Source organism: Pollachius pollachius (assembly GCF_949987615.1).
Source record: "Pollachius pollachius genome assembly, chromosome: 13".
Lineage (NCBI taxonomy): Eukaryota > Metazoa > Chordata > Actinopteri > Gadiformes > Gadidae > Pollachius > Pollachius pollachius.
The window spans coordinates 2,782,259-2,804,428 of record NC_136946.1 but is presented as its reverse complement, the minus strand read 5'-3'; the positions used below and the strand labels follow the sequence as shown (position 1 = coordinate 2,804,428).

The 22,170-nt window shown below is 41.4% G+C and overlaps 2 protein-coding genes and 1 long non-coding RNA gene across 3 annotated transcripts; all 3 read left to right on the top strand.

The window, feature by feature from the left end:
- The first annotated feature begins 1,339 nt into the window (after positions 1–1,339).
- Positions 1,340–3,410, top strand: LOC307085126 (uncharacterized protein). The gene is made up of 4 exons (XM_079749801.1): positions 1,340–1,427; positions 1,783–1,924; positions 2,265–2,401; positions 2,505–3,410. Exons 1-4 carry the CDS (start codon positions 1,364–1,366, stop codon positions 2,564–2,566), a joined length of 405 nt encoding a protein of 134 aa, XP_079605927.1. The 5' UTR covers positions 1,340–1,363; the 3' UTR covers positions 2,567–3,410.
- A 12,345-nt stretch (positions 3,411–15,755) lies between these two features.
- On the top strand, positions 15,756–16,569 carry LOC307085391. The gene is made up of 3 exons (XR_013812371.1): positions 15,756–15,822; positions 16,038–16,171; positions 16,328–16,569. It is a non-coding gene; the product is annotated as an uncharacterized lncRNA (long non-coding RNA).
- A 2,807-nt stretch (positions 16,570–19,376) lies between these two features.
- On the top strand, positions 19,377–20,469 carry LOC307085387 (uncharacterized protein). Its single transcript, XM_079750167.1, has 4 exons — positions 19,377–19,429; positions 19,580–19,700; positions 19,916–20,049; positions 20,228–20,469. The coding sequence occupies exons 1-4, from the start codon at positions 19,420–19,422 to the stop codon at positions 20,287–20,289; spliced, it is 327 nt and encodes a 108-aa protein (XP_079606293.1). The 5' UTR covers positions 19,377–19,419; the 3' UTR covers positions 20,290–20,469.
- Positions 20,470–22,170: the final 1,701 nt, after the last annotated feature.

Here is a 22,170-nt window from a genome sequence, read left to right as displayed (position 1 = left end):
GGCCCAGGTAAGCCTGTGCATTAAGGCGGCCTAGCCAATAACATCAGCTCAATGGATAAGGATGAACGGTGAACTGCATCGATTGGATTAATATATGGATAGCACAAATCACCCACACCCTTAAACCAAGCGGTGCCCGGTTCCAACACAGCGTGCCCACTAGCCCTTCATCCCTGCGGTTAGCGACATGCCGATGCAGCATCACTCATCAAGCTTCAAGGTCAGACAGGTTGCTTTTTCAGTGAAGTGGGTGAAATACACATTCTGCAATCCGACCCAGGCAACAGATACATTCTATCTGCACAACTAGAAATGTAAGATATGAATGCCATTTGATATCGGATAAGAGACTGTTCTCAGTTTACGTTGTCACTACATCGCTGTTTTTAGTCCTCTTGTCCAATTTGGTAGTTCTCCCAGCCTCCAGTTCACCCCTGAAGGCCTCACAGGAAACCAGTGTTGCCAGATTTGGCCAGACTTCCAGCCCAATCTGGCCCAATGGGCACTGGTTTACTTTTCAACAACAGCTTCGCCCTTCAGGAATGCATTCAAATTGTGTTTTACATCCACAATCCTCATTCATCAATCATCTGGTGCATGGAAACAGACCCAATTTACCTTCTCTTCATAATCTGAAAGATTCAATGATTGAAACCCTTTCAACACTTTACTTCAGAAATCTGGTTGGTTGTTATGAAGGAAATTAATTTGAGCGTGTATTATGTCAGCATCCTCTTCGTAGTTTATGGAGTTTTGGCTCAGGTGGTTTTTGGTTGGCAAAGGACACCTGGTCAATCCTGACCAATCAGAAAGACACAAGCAACAGGTTCCACACCTGACACCTGTTATGTGAAACATTTTACGTCATTCAGACATGTCTTCCTGATTTGGAATGAAGAAATATTTAGATAAAATTTGACGTCTGTTACAAAGAGAGTCAGAAACACAATGGTGAGCTGGAAAGTTCCTAAAAGGAAGATTTGACACAACAAACTCTTTATTGCATTCTTGCTAACTTGCTGGCTTAGCTGAAGCAAATACTTCAAAATGAAAAGTAAAGATGAATGAGAGGAGATTCCATAAGAGGGTGTTCATTTCATATTTCTGGTTGTGCAGGTCAGTGTATCTGTTGCGGGGTTCGGATGTCAGAGGATATCACTTGGCTTCCTGAACAGTGTCTGAGGTGTAGCGAGCTACGCGGGGGGTAGCTTGGTGCATTTTGCATATTGATAATAGTCACATGGCTTCCAGAACAGTATCAGGAAGTGTTGCAAGCTGCAGGGAGGGGCGGGTTAGCGGTCACAGTCGGCTATAAGATTGGCACAGGTAAATCTGCAAGTGGTACTTGAAGTCGTCCGTCACAATGGCCTCCTCAGCTCTGCTCTCGTCTCTCCTGCTGCTCTCTCTCTCAGGGATCCTCGCTAAAAGTAAGAACGACCTCCACAAACATACACACCTCTCTCATCCCACACCCGTTCGGTTCAATGTTACAATAGGTCATTTTAGTTTGCTATTAGCGAGAGCAAACCACTTTTTAGTTGTATTAACTATATTAACTTTTGACCTTAAGTGTGTTAGTCTAAACTACCAGAATATTGTAATGTTTAATGTTTAGTCAAGTACTGTTTTCTAAAGGGGCGCCATGTTTTGAGTTGGGTGGAGCATTGTGGTACGTGGTTTTGAAGCCTCACTGAACACAAAACAAAGTCGCCATTCTTTGTCCACAACATGGCACCGTTCTGTGGTGAGTTTGGTCTTCAAAGAACCACCAACTGTGACCAGCTGCAGGTCAGGTGCCCTTCCTCCTGGAGGTGAAATACAACCAACCGGACAGAAACAGTCAGGTGTTCTCTGCCCAAGCTGCCCCCGGAGGAACTCTGTTTGGGGCCATGACCAGGCTCAACAACTCCAACCCAGACTTCAAGTAAGTCATGTTTCTCTGTTACTCTTTGTATGCGTAGACTCAGTCGAAGTCTTCACCAGAGATAAGATGATGGAGGAATGCCCAATAACGCCTTTTGTCTGGTCAGACTTGCTATTTTTGGAAATAACTTGATGATATTAAAGCACAATTGTGCATATTTTTTGGTGTTTTTTTCGCAAAGAAGCGAAGCATGTTTTGGGTCCAGTTCAGGTCAAGCTTTGTGACGGACAATGCAAGTGAGCCGGACTCTTCCCTGACTGCAGTGGTTTGGAAGGTGCTTCAGTCCCCTACCTTTAGCCCCATCTGTCCTATGTTGTCCACTAAGTGTGTTTCCTTGCAGCTTCACCTCGTCAGACTGCATTGACAACGGAGCGTTCCTGGAGAGCGTCAACGGTTTGTTTGGCAACGACCAAGACCGGACCTACTGGGAGCTGCTGGTTCAGAAAGAGACCAACAAAATTATCAGACCTGATGTTGGTAGGTTTGTGTGTGTGTGTGTGTGTGTGTGTGTGTGTGTGTCTACGATATATGATCTTCCAGCTTCCTATAAAACATAAAACTTGAATGTTGTGTGTTGCAGGGATCAGCTGTTACCTTCCTCACGCCAACGAGAAGGTGATCCTGAACTATACCACTTATTAGACAGCGGTCCCTTCTCTGGATCGCTCTCACTTGGAGAGTATGGACCTTATGCCCCTGACGGTCATCTTGGTTCTAACCTCAGCAGTATTTATGCTCCTGTTTGGAACCAAGATTGCAGCTTTGTAAATAAGGCCCAGGCTGTAGAACAGGGACAATTCACATCTCAGCCTGGCCTTGCTCGTTTTTTTGTTCCATAATAACTTCTAGTGTATAAACCTCCACCTGCCTGGTCCACATCCTGACTCTGAACATTATAATAGGATCAAATAAATACAAGAAATAGATTTATAAAACTGAATGTCGAGAGGGTTACAGTACATTTATCGTAATATGAATAAAAACATATCAAACACAATACACACCTCTTGAAATCCTATGCTAAGTTATACTTGTTATTAGATAATAAGCAAAGTATCACTCATTGAAGTTATACTTATAGCACACAACAGTACTTGCCTGCTGCATCATAGTGTTTCAACACACCACCGAAAGATGACATCATCGAGCCGCACAGCAGGAAGCTACATGGACGTAACATTGATACCTCGAATGGGATAGAACGCTGTTCAGTAACCTTGAGGACGTGTGATTCAAAGCATGGAGCCCTGAGATTCCCCAAATCTTCTCCATCTTACGTTCTGTGGAGGGCTGAGACGCCGAAGGCCCTCCACAGGGGGGACAGGAGATTAATTAATTTAAATATTACTTATCTTATTTTATTTCATCTGATCAAATTTTATTTTATCCTCAATGCACCGCGGGTCAGAGCTGAACGAAAATTTCTATTATTCTATTTGTCTTGTGCATTTGTTGTAATTGACAATAAAGCTAACTTTGACTTTGACTTTGACTTTGACTTGGACAATGGCCTTTCCCCAAAAGACAAATACTTGGACAAGTTGTCGACAATCGGTTTTATCAAGCACACCTGCATCATGATTACCAATGGTCAATCGTCCCCCAGCCTCCAGTTCAACCCAGAAGAACACACAGGAAACCAGTGTTGCCAGATTGGGCCAGATTTCCGGCTCAATCACTGCAGGAAACCGACACAGACCAGGAGGACGTTACGTTGGACATTCACCCTCCTGCTTGCCGTCACCGTTTTCAATGAAACCTCTTGATACTTCTGCTCACAACAGTCTGTTAATGTCTCCAGGTAGGAGAACGGCCAGGAGAACGGCCGGTATGCTGCCATTTTGACTGTTTGCTGGGTATATATGATTGTTCATAGTGTTACTAGGCTGTTACGGGGTGAATTGTACAAGATCCATGTGGGAGCTAGCACAGCTCAGGAAGTTAAAGCTTGGAATGTTTGTTGTGAGACTAGTAAGGGTATTTTGGGGTTTGCTGTTTAGAGCAATATATGGGGTGGGGTCAGAGTGGGATGGGTGGGTGTTAACTGGGGGTTTAGCTGATAAGCCATCACCTGCTGTGTTTTCAGTTATTTATGCTTTCCTTTTTTGTGTGTTTTTCTTTTCCTCGATATTTTGCTACTCTGTCGTTGAGCCTTTCTTTTTTTCATCGGATCAACTCTTTTTACTCTCAGTATAACTGAGCTTGATGAAGGGCAATCTTAATTTAATTAGTTGGAATGTCAAGGGGCTAAATCACCAAGTGAAAAGGGGTAAGGTCTTAACCCACCTAAAGCGGCTCAGGGCTGGAATAGTTTTCCTTCAAGAAACCGCCGGCCCCTGAGGTAGCTGGAGGCAGTGGAGAGGGGGCCCCTGGGGACCGCCGACAGGCAGGAGAAGAGGGCAGGGGCAGGAAGAGGAGAGGGGCTGAAATGTCCCAGTTTGTTTGGGGTTGCTAGCGGTTACATGACTCTGACCAAGGGCGATTAGGTAAATGCTGGCGTGGGCAATTTTTCCATTCTAATTTGAGGGGTAAGGCTAGGGGCACAGCTATCCTTATTGATAGTAATATTCCTTTTGAGTCCTCAAACATTATATCAGATAAAAATGGACGTTTTATTATTGTTTCAGGCAAACTTTACAATAAGTCAGTCATCTTGGCCAACGTCTACGCGCCTAACGTTGATGATGTAGAATTCTTTAAGAGATTTTTTCCTCAACTCCCTGATCTCAATTCCCACTGTCTTATTCTTGGTGGGGATTTTAATTGTTACTTAGATCCAGTCTTAGACCGCTCTTCCCCTAACCCTGCCACTCTTAGAAGATCTGCAGGTTATATCCAATAATTTCTTGCTGATTATAGCCTCTCTGATCCATACAGGTTTTTATACCCCACAGGAAGAGAATATTCATTCTTTTCACATGTCCACCACACCTGCACCCGAATAGATTATTTTTCTGTTGATAATTCATTAATGTCAGACCTTAAGTCATGCAGTTATGAAAGTATTGTGATTTCAGATCACGCTCCTCTGCTCCTTCGGCTGGCTTTCTCTGACGCTGAGTATACAAGAAGGCAGTGGAGACTGGATCCATTGTTGCTCACAGATGAGTTTTCTTTCACACATCTCCACACATATTAAAACTTTTTTGAGTATAAATAAAACACCAAATGTGTCCAATGCAACAATTTGGGAAGCCCTGAAAGCCTATTTCAGGGGTGAAATTATATCATTTGCAGCATACAAAAATAAGTGACAAAACAGAAACAAACTGAAATTGCTGATCAGATTCTGAACATAGACAGACAATATGATAATAATAATAATAATTCACCTTCATCTGAACTTTACAAAGAACGTTTAAAACTTCAGACAGAATTCAACCTTCTTTCCTCTCATCAAGTTGCTGACCAGTTGCGTAGGAGCAGAAGTACTTTTTACGAGCATGGTAAGAAGATGGTACTCCTGGCCAATCAACAGTGCGGATTTAGAGTGAAGCAACTTATCCCTGGAATACAGACAGACAGTGGGTGTACAACATCAGATCAGAAATTGATAAACGAAAAGTTCAAAACATTCTATTCAAATTTGTATAGTTCTGATTGTACAGTAGACGTAACTGTTATGGGAACCTTTTTCAGTAACCTAAACATGCCTTCCCTATCTCAAGACCTGAGACATAGCCTTGAGGCACCTATTACTCAGAAGGAAATTATTGCAGCAATAACATCTATGCAATCAGGTAAATCTCCTGGTCCAGACGGACTTCCATCTGACTTTTTTAAGAATTTTTCAGCCGAATTGACGCCTTTTTTATTTTCAGTATTCTCAGACTCATTTGACTCAGGTAAACTCCCGCCTTCGTTCTATCAGGCCTGTATCTCCCTGTTGTTAAAAAAGGATAAAGATCCTCTAGATTGTGCATCATACAGACCAATTTCACTATTAAATACGGATGTGAAGATACTTGCTAAAATTCTTGCCCACAGATTGGAGGATGGTCTCCCCTCTATCATATCCCCTGACCAAACTGGGTTTATAAAGGGACGCCAATCATTTTATAATATCAGCCGGTTAATGAACATTTTATATTCCCCCAAAAATATTGAATCAGAATGCCTCGCTTCTATGGATGCTGAAAAAGCATTTGATAGAGTATAATGTAATTATTTGTTTTTTACCCTTGAGAACTTCGGTTTGGGTCCTGTTTTCACTTCTTGGGTTATATTATTATATGAATGCCCTTCCGCCTCAGTATGAACAAACAGCCGTTACTACATTAGTTTTTATTTGCACCGTGGGACCCGGCAGGGCTGTCCTTTGAGCACGCTCCTTTTTGCTATTGCAATCAAACCACTTGCGATTGCCATTCGTGGTAACAAACAGATACAGGGGATATGGGGAGGAATTGGTACATAAGGTATCATTATACGCCGATGACTTACTTTTGTTTGTCTTAAAGCCAGCCACCTCCCTACCGGAGGCACTTTCTGTGTTGGAGGTCTTTAGTCAGTTTTCTGGCTATTAACTTAACTTGAGTAAGTGAACTCTTTCCGATTAATAAAGAAGCTCTTAAACTTGATTATACAGCTCTTTCACTCAAAGTGGTGACAGATCATCTGAGTTACCTTGGGGTGTGTTTTACCAGAAATTTTAAAAACCTATTTAAATCGAATTTCCTCAAATTATTGGATCAGGCGAAGCAAATATTATCGAATTGGTCTCCTCTGTCTTTTTCTCTTATAGGTAGAATAAATTCAATTAAAATGACACTGCTCCTAAAGTTCCTATAGCTATTCCAATGTCTCCCCATCTTTCTCCCCAAATCCTTTTTTTTTCCCTCTTTAATGATAAATTATATTTGGAATGGTAAACACCCTCGGTTACGGAAAGCTTTTCTTCAAAGACCCAAACAAACAGGTGGAATGGCCTTCCCTAATTTCCAATACTATTACTGGGCTGCTAATATCCGTTCTTTAGTGTATTGGGTGCATTTTCACCTTGACAACTCAGCCCCAGTCTGGGTTACAATGGAGTCCAGCGCTATAAGCCCATTGTCTCTATCTGCCCTCTTAAGCGCCGCACTCCCACTCTCTTCGGCTATTCCCAACAGTAGTCCAGTGATTAAGCACTCCCTTCGAATCTGTACCCAATTTAGGAAGAATTTTGGACTGCAGAATTTTTCACTTTTCAGCCCAATTGCAGCTAATCATTTGTTTGCTCCCTCGACGGGGGATGGTGCATTTAAGATCTGGCATAAAAAAGGCTTAAAATGCCTCAGCGATTTATTTATTAATGATTTATTTGCTAGTTTTTCTCAATTGACAAAAAAAATTGGTATAGAAAAGACTCATTTTTTCAGATTTCTGCAAATCAGGCATTTTACACAGAAGTTAATTCCTCAATTCCCTTATAAACCGCCAATCATGTCGATATGTTTCTTTCTGTAAACCCCACATTGAAAGGCTAAATTTCTGTGTTTTCAACCTTATTTCGAAGTTGCATATCCCTTCATTAGCAGTTATAAGAACCCTGTGGGAGCAGGACCTAGGTTCTGCCTTCACAGATCACATGTGGGATTCAGCCCTGGATCGGATACACTCTACCTCCATGTGCGCCCGACATGCTCTTGTGCAATTTAAAGTAGTACATCGTATCCACATATCTAAAACTAAATTAGCTTGTATGTTCCCTGATGTGGACCCGACCTGTGATAGCTGTAACAGCGCACCTGCGTCACTCTTTCACATGTACTGGTTGTGTCCCACCTTGACTGAGTTCTGGACATCAGTTTTTCAAACAATTTCTGAAGTACTTCAGCATCAAATTGAGCCAAACCCTTTTACTGTGATTTTTGGCATTGCTCCAAATTCGGGCTTGCCTAAAGTGAAGCTGAAGGTACTGGCCTTTACCTCATTACTTGCTCGTAGGGTTATCTTACTCAAGTGGAAAGATCCTGCTCCTCCTTCCCACTCACATTGGATTAGAGACATTACGTCATGAATGAATCTAGAGAAAATACGTTACACTACTCAGGGATCTGAGAATACATTTTAAAAAATATGGCGCCTCTTCTTAAATTATTTTAAGAAGCCAACTACAACAATACCAGAGTAGCTACATAAATCAAAAACAGGATTGTTTTCATTGTATCTGGTGCGTATTCATCTGAAGTCGGCTTTACCTGATAGTATTAGGCCTTTTCATTCCAATGACATGGTTAACAGGCAGTGGAAAAAACTGTACTAGTTTATTCTAACTATTCTAGTAGTCCCAGTCCAAAATCACATTTTACTAGATTGATGCAGTTACCTTAAACGTACCCATCTTGAGGGTACATCTAGAGAAAATAAATCCATTCTTTTAGTGTATCATTTCTCCTAGGACAAAATCACTGTAAACCAAAGAGTCAGAAATAAATGAATGGATGTATTTATTTACCATCTCTTAAAAAAATAAATTGTACATCATTCAATTTGCATCAAATGTGAGTAATCACCACAGACATTTGCCAGAACCAGTAGCTCACACAATGTCTTATAAATTATAAAAGCCAACAAAAACAACCAATTTCCCTCTACTGAGGACTCTAATGTGCACAGGTCAAAGGTCAGATGTTGATATGTTGTGCTTGGTTTAAAAACACAGCGTCCTTGCACACACAGTATTCAATCCTTGCGTGTTGCGCATACCATGAGGCATTGAAATTTCTTCTCCTTTCACCAAATGCAGTCCTAGGAAACTCTTTGAGCTGTGGCTGGACCGGGGCATCCACTCTCGATCTAGAAATGTCTAAGACAAGAACAAGATCTATAAGCCATCAACCATGCCACCAAATATCTTTATATTCACTATGCACAACATGCACACTGTATGAATGTGATTTAAATACCCGAAGGAGCCTCTTCCATGACAGCATTAGTCACCATCTCGTCCTGTTGATTATCCAGGCATGGTCTGTTTACACCTGTCAGTGTAACCACAAGATAAAACTATAGCTGCGAGCAGCAATGGGGGGGTCAAGCAGAATAGGACTCCATGAACTAATTTTGGTGGACAGACATAATTGGTTACGTGGCTACATGATGACCGTCTCAGTAATTTCACCTACAATGAAAGCTATGGCAAATGGTTATCACAATGAAAACACATTGAAGTTGCTTTCTAAGGGCCGGAATAGACTTGCTGCTAACAACGCCCCCCTAGGCGCACCAGGATAGGGTCATAAGCAGTGTGAACTGTTATTTACAATGGGTAACAATACGGGCATACTATCTACCTTGTGAAGTGCAAGGCATGGGCTGTGTTGTAGCATCACTCTCAATGTCTGAAACACACAGTTGTCATGGTAAATCAACTGTCATCATGGCAAGTCTTAGTGATTTTAAACTGGTATTTTAAGTACATCAAGCACAATAATATTGTGCTTGATGTACTTAACTACCTCAGCTGGACGTCTGGTACCGCCATCGCTAAGAGCAAGCAAAGGTCGATCAGCAAAGTCACAACTTTTCTCTGTTTTGGGACCTCAGTGGTGGAACGAGCTCCCTACCGATGTCAGGACCGCAGAGTCGCTCACCAGCTTCCGCAAATGACTCAAAACTCACCTGCTCAGAGTTCATCTCGACTCTGCATAGAAACCAATGCACAGCCACCATTGAATGTTGTTCGTCCTGGCACTTGTACATTGCATTTATTCAAGGTACTTAATTGTGTAGCATCTACAGTAGCTGCCATCGTTGCTTTACACGGGGAATGGGTTAGCCTAGCGATTGTAATACCTGCACTTGGTTCTATGAACATCTTTACTGTACCGACAGCGATATATTGTTTCACTTCCTATGACAAATGTACTTATTGTAACAAATGCACTTATTGTAAGTCGCTTTGGATAAAAGCGTCTGCTAAATGCCCTAAATGTAAAATGTAAATGTAATATATCATATAACACATATTGTCTCTGGAAGGCAGAATCCTACACACATGGAGGGCTTACAGTCAGAGTGAGTTGTACCTGTAGGTTTGGTTCCTTGAGAGATGAGGTCGTCTGACTTGCTCTCACTCTCAGGCTGCACACCCCCCCCCCCCCCCCCCCCCCCTTGCGTCTCTCTCCCTCACTCTCATCCTCTCACTCTCGTCCTGTCTTACCACATCACTGTGCCTTGTTTCCTTACTTGGCTTTAAGTAAAGCATGAGGTATTTTTTCTTTTCATTCTGCCTGACAGGTGAAGAGAGCAGGCAGCAAAATATATATCAACCACATTATCGAATAGGGGTTTAGATCATGCCCACAGGCAGCTTGCAAGACAACATACATCATTGAATCAGTGAACAAAACCCTGATGCTGCTGGTGCTGGCCACTCAATGATACATTTTGTAAAAAATAAACAAATGAACAGAGATCTTCATTCTATGATACAATTTTGAGGCAACAGTTATAATGAATCACTACATGGGTATTATTCTCAGAGCCTTATCCAGACACACAACAAGGCGATTTGGAAACCAATAGTTTTCGCTTAGCATGCTAGCGCTAGTGAGCTCAATTACGTTGCTAAATGAAGCAAAATCTTTCAACACTCTTTCAAAAGAATGAGCTTACACATAAATAACTTACCTACCTCACACTCTGTGGAGGCCGAAACCTCCTCCACACGTGTTACAGAGCCTCTAGAGTTGCATCTATCCATCCATGTGGGATCCACCACACGCATTGGAAGCTCCTGTTTTGTGTTGCAGTAAAATGCGTCCGAAAGGGAACGACAGCTATGCGAAAGTAGCGTTCCGTTTTTTTTGTGTTTTTTTTGGCCCGGTCGTAGTGGTGGCCAGCGTGGTGGCCGAAGTTTCACCAATGGTGGCCACGGCCACCCCTGGCCACCACGTGGCCCGCCACTGCGCGTCTCTCATGCGTCTTCGCGCAGAGTCGGAAAACTTCGTCGGTGGCATGTTGCTTTAAATATTGCCGCCGTAAAGGATTATGGGATACCACTATCTCCTTTCCTTTCGCAAATGAAGCTCAGGAGTAACCTATGCTAAAGGAGGGTTAAAGGAAGCATCGAGGCTCCTTTCCTAAGCATTTTTAGAACTTGAATCACCTTTCCTCCAAGCACTTCCGGGTCATCTCCATAGGAAAAGACATTTTCTATGCAAAAAAGGGAATTTTTAGAGGCCCCCATTCATATTTTTCGATCTCATAGGTCCCATGGGCTCTACCGGAAGGGGCGTGACTTCGCCACTCTATCATGGCTTGACGCATATGCTTGATGAAGTCTTTGACAAACGTTTGGAGAGCATGTCGGAATCGTCAACGTGAGCACCCCAAACCAAAAACTAACAGGCAAAGGACAGGAACAAGCACACAAAACATGGATAAAAGGAAGAGGTCCGAACTGGAGGATGACTCTCAAGTAAGTTTAAGAATGTAATGCTATAGTAACGGTAGCTGGTTCTAGCCTGCTAGCTGTTTGCTAGCAAACTTTTTTGACTTACATTACTTTCTTTCAGAGGCTTTGGCGTGCTTCATCTTGAGCTAACGTTTAGCCTATGCTATCATGTGAAACTAGGTAAACAAACGTATTTAGTTCTAACACTTGTGTCATGAATCCATGTCTAAACGGCTTAATGCTTAATGTAACCTGTCTGCTAACTCTCTATTGTGGTCAATGTTCTTTGTGTTTCTTTATAGAGCAACAAGAAAGACCAGCCAGAAGAATTCTCAACCATCTTCTGAGGCCATGGAGAAGCCGGACTCAGATACATCTAGTCGTTTTTTTTTAAATGTTGACGTTCAAGAATATGTTCTGAAGTTTTTAAAATTAAAAACATATTTTTCAAAAGAGCTGTCTTAAAGTGTGTTTTTGTGCTTCACCGCAATAACATTGTATTCACAGTACATGCCTTTTTTATTTTACCTTTTATCAACCTTGATAACATATAGTACTCATTAACTGTTAATAAGTGTATATTAAAGGACTTATTAACCTTAATAAGCTTTGTTCCCACTTTAGGTCCCTTGCCTGCAAAAGGCATGATTAGCAGTTTAGTAAAGGACTTATTAACCTTAATAAGCAGGGTTCCCGCTTTAGATCTCGTACCTGCAAAATGCATTATTGGCAGTTTAATAAAGGATTTATTAACCTTACTAACTATAAAAAATGCTTATTAAAGGTTTAAAAATGACATAGTTAAGTTTGTCAGACTGAATGAATAGGATTGTAATGTTATGTTACAACTATAAGAAACTCATAAGCCCATTATTAATTTTATTAAGCAATCAATAAATAGTTAACAAGTGTCTTATAAGTGCTTATAAAAGTCTTATAATCTCTCAATAAGCATGTTTATTATGTTATTATTAGCACTTATTGATGGTCTTATTAACACAAATTAATGTTAATAAGGATATAATAAGGTCTTATTACATATTAACAGAGACTTATTACAAGGACCTTAATATAAATTGAAATGTATTTGTATTCACATCTCTTGTTGCCATCAGCAGTCTCTTCCGCCCGTTTAAAGTTCAATTCAACAGCATAAGGAAAAGCATAAGGAACAAGTAGTGGACATTTATAATTACATTAATAATAATAAACAACCAGACAGAAAACAGAGAAATAGACAGACTGACAACAGAGAAACAAACACCCATGCACACATTCTCACTAAGAAGCTACACAGCTAAACAGCATCCCAGTCCAAATGACATCATCTTGGAGGACCGGAGAACAGAGTTATGTTAGAATTTATACACATAAATAGAGATCATAATGAGAACATTAATGAATAAGACCTTTAAGGCTATAATATGGTAAACCTCTTGACCCTGTGTTTTATTTTATTTAATTGTTCAGCGTTAGGATGTAGACCCAAAGACAAGTTGAGGTTTAAACACTTTTGATTGAAAGAAGAGATGATGAAACAACGTAGGATATTTCACAAACAAAGCAAAGTCATCTGGGCTGGATGACTTTCAAAGGTGTGGACAAGGAAAGTTGTTTATTTGTGTTATGGTTTTGTAATAATTATAATAATTATATTGCCAAGTAACTAGTCTGGGGTTGGTTATCCTTTTGCCCTCACAACGTCTTGCCTGAGGTTGACTATAAAATCAGGGGCCCCAAAAGCAGTAACCTCACCAACGATTCCTATCGCTGCAGAATAACACAACCAGGGAAGTGAAGGTCAATGTGTTGGTTTAATTTCAGCCAGTGTTTCACCTTTTCATTAAACCTATTCAGATCAGTATGTTCCTTCCTTTCAGCTGGTAGGGCATTCCAAAAATGTATCCCCTTTACTGAAAAAGATGACTGACCTTAAGTGGTTTTGCACTGTGCCACCCTACAGTTGCCATTCGCTGATGCCATAGTGATGATTCTATTGGTGATGTTTTTGTCACATATGGACAAAGTACAGCTGGGGCGAGATTATTTACAGATTTAAAAATCAACTTGATAAAAAAAGGTTTCATTTCCTTTGTTTTTGATCCATTATTTTCAGTGCTTGTTTGTAAAGTGATGTAATGGATTTGAAAGTTGACTGTGAAGCCTGGCTCCATACAGTAACACAATAGGGTAGGTCTGAAAATATCATGGCATGGATGAACAGTGGAGCTGCCAGTTTAGGTTTGTCTTTACGGTCTTGCATTACTTTTTAACGTGTTTGTAAAATTTGAGTTGGGAGTCCATAGTGATACAAAGAAAATTAAAATCACTGACTTCCTCTATTTCGTCTTGATCTATTGTAATTGTAAGATTATCTTTTGCCTTCCTTCTTATGGAAAAAATTGACACAGTCCATCATTGATCGCAAGTTCACCTTCAAAAGTAACACAGACTGCATCTTCAAGAAATGTCAACAACACCTGTTCTTTCTCCGGACGGCATTAAGTCGACAAGTCAATACTCCAGGCATTTTACAACTGCTTCATTCAATCCACCCTCACCTGCAGCATCCTGGCATGGTTTGGTTCCCTGAGTGAGGTGAACAAATGTCCCCTCAACAGGATCATAAAAATGAGCGGGAAGATCATTGGACAGCCACAGACCACTCTGAAAGCCATAAATGAAAAACAGGCCATCAGGAAAATTAGACGGATCATGTCGGATCCCACCCATAACCTCAACAACCAGTACCATTTGCTACCTTCAGGAAGGAGACTTCATTCCCTGCCCCTAAGAACCAAACGAGCCATGTCCACCTTTGTTCCAGCAGTAAGCCCCCCGTATCCAACCCATCACTCCAGACTTCAACCTATCCACATTCCCCCAAATAACAATCTACTCTCCCTACCCACACCTCCACCCCTACTCACAGGATGTTTTAGCTTTTAAGAATTTATTTATTCTCGTACGGGAATGCTAACTATTGATTGTTGAAGTATGTCTTGTTTGTATGTGCCTGACCACAAATGAAGTTCCCTCACAGGAAAAATGAAGTTCTTTGAATTTGAATTGAACCCTGACTCTTAAGGCCCTCTGATGACCCTCTGTTTGAGCGCACTGCATTGATGGACAACTCTCTGTGGTGGGTTTTGTAATAAGACACAGAATAACAGTGTCTAACAATAGCGTGGTTTCATTGTGAAGTATTTCCTTTTGCTAACCAAGCAAGTTGGCAAATATACAATGGGGAGTTTGTTCTGCAAAGGTGTCAAATCGTCCTGTCGAACTTTCCAGCTCACCTTTCTATTTCTGACTCTCTTGGTAACAGACTTTCAATGTTATCTAAGTCCTTCTTGATTCCAAATCAGGAAGACATGTCTGAATGACGTACAATGTTTCACACACCTGATGACCAACAGGTTCCAAGTGTGGAACCTGTTGCTTGTGTCTTTCTGATTGGTCAGAATAGACAAGGTGTCCTTTGACAACCAAAAAAAACCTGAGCCAGAACTCCATAGACTACAAAGAGGATGCTGACATAATACACGCTCAAATTAATTTTCTTCATAACAAACAACCAGATTTCTGAAGTAAAGTGTTCATTTTTGAAAGGGTTCCAAGAGTTGAATCTTTCAGATTATAAAGAGTAGGTGAACCTGGACGGGGGGGGGGGGGGGCTAGATCGGTTTTCATGCACCAGATCATTGGTGAATGAGGATTGAGGAAGTAAAACACATTTTGACTGCATACCTGAAGGGTGAAGCTGTTGTCGAAAAGTAAACCAATGCCCACTGGAGGACCTGCTGTTGGCTTGCAGAAGGTCTGAAGGTCTGCCTCACTGGTTCATCAGCAGTCTTCACTACGAGTTCAACGATCACCTCAACAGGCCAAGGCGAAGCATTGGGAGCAGTGATGTCCTCTAAAGATCCTAAGCGAAAGCAGCCCTTTTCAGATTAAACTTCCCTTGTATTACCTGCTCTGGGGGATCGTGCTCCAGTTACGGAAATAAGTTATCAGCTGTCAATCAACCCCAATTCTTTGTGATTACAAAGTAATAAGAGCCGTGAGACCAGTGTATGTTTTTCAGAGCTCTTAGCAGAGATGTCCTGATTTGTGCATTCATGGACAAGGTGAGTCCACAGGTTGCATATAAAAGCAGGGGCCCCAAGAGCAGTAACCTCAACAACGATTCCCATCGCTGCAGAAGAACACAAACAGTGATCAACCTTCTAGACATGACTCAAGGTATGAGATACACAACTTCTTACTTTTAGGGAAAGGGTTAGCCATCGGATTTTGGACAAACATAAGAGTCTATTCATTACTCAGCCAAAGCTAGACTAGGTATTATACATCTACTACTTGCTCTTTATGCTTTTCTTTGTGCTGTTGAAGTGAACTTTAAACTGGTGGTGACTGCTGATGGCAAGAGTCAGGAATTCAAACCTTCTACGGACTGCAACCAGCGACTCATATGGGCGTTGACAGATTTGAAAGAATCAGTCTCAAACTTCAAGTAGGTTGTGTAGTCAAAATGTGTCCCTATTTGGTCCTCAATCCTTATTCATCGATCATCTGATGCATTGAAATGGAGTCCTGCATCCCAGTTTACTTCCTCCACATAATCTGGAAGATTAAACGATTTCAAATAAAACATTATTTCAGAAACCCAGATGGTCATTATGAATGAAAGTAATGTACCTGTTGTCTATTTCTGTGTCCTCGTTACAGTTTCGAGTCTGGAAGCAAATTTGGATTGCCACCCTATTTGACCCGGGTGACTTTTGGTAATAATATTATTACCAAAACTGAGAACAGCTTCTGGCAAATTCTGGTCAAAAACCACAACATGATCACCCCTGTTGGTAAGCTGAGAGCACTACATCATGCAAACACACACACACACACACACACACACACACACACACACACACACACACACACACACAAACATATGTCTATACATATGGTAACTTTTTATTGGCTGCTGATATTTAGATGTGTTTAATCTGGTTTTTCAGGACTCTGCAAATACGTTGTCCAGGACAGAGACGTGATCATCCTGCGCTACATGACCGTGTGATCCTGACTGTGGCGCCATCTTCCTGCAGGGTCCTGAATTACACTGAGTGCTGCTCGACTCTCCTTAAACATGATGATTATCTAGTCTGAAGATATCAAACGTTAAAAATGTGTTTAATTCAAAATACATAGAAATGATTTGGAAGTGAAACATATAAATTGGAATAAAGGATTGAAATTATCTCATGCGTATCATTCCACTGTTTTTGCACACACTCACTCACAGTAACCAGCCCCCACTTCCTGCCATCCTATCTCTTGGATGTACACAAAAACAGATCTTCACGTTTATTTATATAGTTGTGAAGTTATTAATATAGTTCTTTATAGTTATTATTAATACAGATATATATAATTAACATTAATATAGTTCCGTTTATATTGTATAAACTGCCTACATATTAGATCTTTTTCTTAAAATAAGATTCATGAACGACATAGTACAAAACATTACATTTATTTGAATGTATTCATTTTTAACCATACAGTATAGGTTCATTACCATTTGAAAGAAAGAAAGAAAGAGAATATACGCCGTATGCAAGAGTGCTCACCAATACTTACCCTTCATGCAGCAGTTGTCCAATCAACTGCTGCAGTGTGTAAACTGTGTGAGGACCTGGCTCCAGTGGTTATCACGCAGGTTGGCGCAGGTGTTGAAGTCGACCGTCAGAATGGCCTCCTCAGTTCTGCTCTCGTCTCTCCTGCTGCTCTCTCTCTCAGGGATCCTCGCCCAAAGTAAGCCTGGAAACGACGACCACGCACATTCAGACCTCCCTCCCTACACCCGTTGGGTTAAACGTGACAATAGGTCATTTTAGTTTTGTCTTTAAGTGTTCTTGTCCTAAGTACCTGAATAGTGACTGTTACACACTGTTTAGGACTTGAAGACCTTTAGTACTGTTTTCTAAAGGGTCGCCATGTTTTAAGTTGAGTTGAGCATTATTGGACTTTGTTTGGAAACCTCACTGAACTTAAGCAGAGTAGCCACTCCTTGCCCACAACATGACGCCGTTCTGTGGTGAGTTTGGTCTTTAATGATCCACCAACTGTGACCGGATGGAGGCCAGCTGCCCTTCAACCTGGTGGTGGTGGACAACCAACCCAACAGCAAACCAATGATGTACTCCGCACACGGCCCGCCCGGAGGCCTTCTGATCGGGGCCATGATCAGGCTCGCCAGGTCAGCCCACTCACACTTTACACAAGTCATGATTGTTTTGGAAGCCTGAACACAAAACATAGAACCGACTCCTTGCCCACAACATGGCTCCGGTCTGTGGTGAGTTTTACTTTTCATATTATGAACTCATTATTTGAGTCATAACCAAAATGAAAAACGATCGTCCAGTTAAAAAAATAAATAATTAAGTCACTTCCTGCTATGGATCTTAACTAAGACTCCCTGCTGTGAGACTGGACTCAGGCCCCGTCCACACGCAGCCGATATTTTGGTGAAACCACACAACTCTTGTGCGTTTCGGCCGACCGTCAAGACGGATCCGGCGGATCCGGTGCCCGAAACCGCTTTTTTCTGAAACCATGTCCAAGGGTGGTTTAAAATAAATCCGGACCTATGCGGTTTCGTGTTAGGATTCGTATGGATGACAGCCACGCAAACGATGATGTCATCGCCCCACTCCTCGACCCTGTAGCCTTAGGTATTGGCTAGCCCGCGGCATCTCAGAACGACAACAACTGGGACTGTATGTTCTTATCATGAATTTCTCTTTTTGCAGGTGCAGAGTATCTGTTGCGTGGGACGGATAACTTTGTGTGCTTCTGATTGACTTCGTCAGAAAGGCAACATGTCTGAACACATTCAAACTTCTCTCACACCACACCTTTTGGCTTCCATGGGACAATAGGTCATTTTAGTTTGCCAGTAGCAAAAGCAAACCCCTTTTGAGGTCAATCAACTGGTGAACATTAAGCATTTTAGTTTTGGCCTTCATCTTTCAAAGTCCTTCTCGACCTCTCGTATTTTGGTAGTTTTATATTGTGGGTTCTTATCCACAACACAAGTGATCCAGAGATGTGATCTCTGTCTACCACTTGGTATGATTAAGGATAACCCTCCAATTGGCTTGAGGAATGAAACAGCTGATGCATGTAACACAAACATGATTCAAATTGTATGTTTTATGTAAAATATCAAATATTATCCACACACACACACGCATGCACACAACATTAGGTCTCGTTTACAATAACAACCAAAAGCTCCCAGTCGTGTTGTCTTGGACAAGTTGAGCAGGTTGTTCAATGTTTTGTTCATTTGTCATTCTATGATATACTGTCTTCTAGAGTCTTAGTCAGTGATGTTTATTTAGTAAAAATGGTTAAAAATGGAGCAGCCCCAGAACAGACGAAGAAAATACAGAAAGAATAAGAAAGAAAAAATAATTAAAGATGAAGTTAAAAAAAATTACATCAATACTAATAAACAACCAGAAAGAAAACAGATAAACAAACACACATGCAAACAGCGACTGAACAAACAGCGACCCAGTCCAAATTACATCATTTTTACACATGGAGGACCAGAGAACAGAGTTATGTTAGCAACTATATACAGAAATAGAGATAATAATGAGAACATTAATGAGATAAGACGGTTATGTCTATTATATTGTAAACCTCTTGACCCTGTGTTTTATTTAATTGAATTGTTCACCGTTAGGATGCAGAACCAAAGTCAGGTTGAGTTTTAAACACTTTTGACTGCAAGAAGAGACGATGAAACAACGTAGGATATTTCACAAATATAGCAAAGTCAGCCGGGTTGGATGACTCTTCAAGGTGTTGACCAAGACAGATGTAAATCTGTGTTATGGTGTTGTAATAATTACTTAGAATGACAGTTCCTGGGCATATTGCCCAGTAACTAGTCTGGGGGTGGTTATCTTCTTGCCATAACAACGTCTTCCCTGAGGTTGACTATAAAAGCAGGGGCCCCAAGGGCAGTAACCTCACCAACGACTCCCATCGCTGCAGAAGAACACAACCAGTGAAGATCAACCTTCCAGACATGGCCCAAGGTAGGAGATACACACCTCTGACTTTTAGGGTAAGGGTTAGCCATCGGATTTTGGACAAACATTAAGAGTCTATTCATTACTCAGCCAAAGCTAGACTAGGTTTTATACATCTACTACTTGCTCCTTATACTTTTCCTTGTGCTGTTGAAGTGAACTTTAAACTGGTGGTGACTGCTGATGGCAAGACTACTGAATACAATCCCTCTACGGAATGCAACCAGCGACTCATATGGGCGTTGACAGATTTGAAAGAATCAGTCTCAAACTTCAAGTAGGTTGTGTAGTCAAAATGTGTCCCTATTTGGTCCTCAATCCTTATTCATCGATCATCTGATGCATTGAAATGGAGTCCTGCATCCCAGTTTACTTCCTCCACATAATCTGGAAGATTAAACGATTTCAAATAAAACATTATTTCAGAAACCCAGATGGTCATTATGAATGAAAGTAATGTACCTGTTGTCTATTTCTGTGTCCTCGTTACAGTTTCGAGTCTGGAAGCAAATTTGGATTGCCACCCTACTTGACCCGGGTGACTTTTGGTAATAATATTATTACCAAAACTGAGAACAGCTTCTGGCAAATTCTGGTCAAAAACCACAACATGATCACCCCTGTTGGTAAGATGAGAGCACTACATCATGCAAACACACACACACACACACACACACACACACACACACACACACACACACACACACACACACACACACACACACACACACAAACATATGTCTATACATATGGTAACTTTTTATTGGCTGCTGATATTTAGATGTGTTTAATCTGGTTTTTCAGGACTCTGCAAATACGTTGTCCAGGACAGAGACGTGATCATCCTGCGCTACATGACCGTGTGATCCTGACTGTGGCGCCATCTTCCTGCAGGGTCCTAAATTACACTGACTGCTGCTCGACTCTCCTTAAACATGATGATTATCTAGTCTGAAGATATCAAACGTTAAAAATGTGTTTAATTCAAAATACATAGAAATGATTTGGAAGTGAAACATATAAATTGGAATAAAGGATTGAAATTATCTCATGCGTATCATTCCACTGTTTTTGCACACACTCACTCACAGTAACCAGCCCCCACTTCCTGCCATCCTATCTCTTGGATGTACACAAAAACAGATCTTCACGTTTATTTAGATAGTTATGAAGTTATTAATAGGGTTCTTTATAGTTATTAGTAATACAGATATAGATAATTAGCATTAATATAGTTCCGTTTATATTGTATGAACTGCCTACATATTAGATATTTTTCTTAAAATAAGATTCATGAACGAAATAGTACAAAACATTACATTTATTTGGATGTATTCATTTTTAACCATACAGTATAGGTTCATTACCATTTGAAAGCTGTGCAAAGAATTTATATATACAGAGAAATGTCACGTAATGCACATTAATATTGTGCATTCAAGGGGTGTGTTTGTGTGTTTCTATGTAATGTGTGTGTGTGTGTGTGTGTGTGTGTGTGTGTGTGTGTGTGTGTGTGTGTGTGTGTTCTTGAAAGAATAAGCGTGTGTTTTTGTGTGTGTGTTTTATGGGAGTGTGTGTGTGTTATAAGGTTTGCGTGTGTCCCAAAAACAAATGGGTGTTGCAACTTTACTTTTGCTCACAATTGCTTTGAAAGGCCTTGCCAGAACATCCCATTATAGGAACTATCATGTGATATGTATTTTGTCCTTCTACGTTAAGATACGTCTTTTGTCCCTCTACGTTAATGTTTGTAAATAGCGAAAAAAGAAAGTGGCGGAAAGAGAATATACGCCGTATGCAAGAGTGCTCACCAATACTTACCCTTCATGCAGCAGTTGTCCAATCAACTGCTGCAGTGTGTAAACTGTGTGAGGACCTGGCTCCAGTGGTTATCACGCAGGTTGGCGCAGGTGTTGAAGTCGACCGTCAGAATGGCCTCCTCAGCTCTGCTCTCGTCTCTCCTGCTGCTCTCTCTCTCAGGGATCCTCGCCCAAAGTAAGCCTGGAAACGACGACCACGCACATTCAGACCTCCCTCCCCACACCCGTTGGGTTCAATGTGACAATAGGTCATTTTAGTTTTGTCTCTACGTGTTTTTGTCCTAAGTACCTGAATAGTGACTGTGACACACTGTTCAGGACTTGAATACCTTTAGTACTGTTTTCTAAAGGGTCGCCATGTTTTGAGTTGAGTTGAGAATTATGGTACTTTGTTTGGAAACCTCACTGAACATAAACAGAGTAGCCACTCCTTGCCCACAACATGGCGCCGTTCTGTGGTGAGTTTGGTCTTTAATGATCCACCAACTGTGACCAGATGGAGGCCAGCTGCCCTTCAACCTGGTGGTGGTGGACAACCAACCCAGCAGCAAACCAATGATGTACTCCGCACACGCCCCGCCCGGAGGCCTTCTGATCGGGGCCATGATCAGGCTCGCCAGGTCAGCCCACTCACACTTTACACAAGTCATGATTGTTTTGGAAGCCTCCCTGAACAGAAAACATAGAACCCACTCCTTGTCCACAACATGACGACGGTCCGTGGTGAGTTTTACTTTTCATATTATGAACTAATTATTTGAGTCATAACCAAAATGAAAAACGATCGTCTGTCACGCTACGTCCTGCTACGCGGTCCAACACCCCCATCTAGTGGCCGCTGGTGGCTTCTGGTCCTCATCCCCTCGACGCACCTGCCGGTAATATGCCAATCACCGTACACTACTTCAATCGGGGATTTCCAGTCTG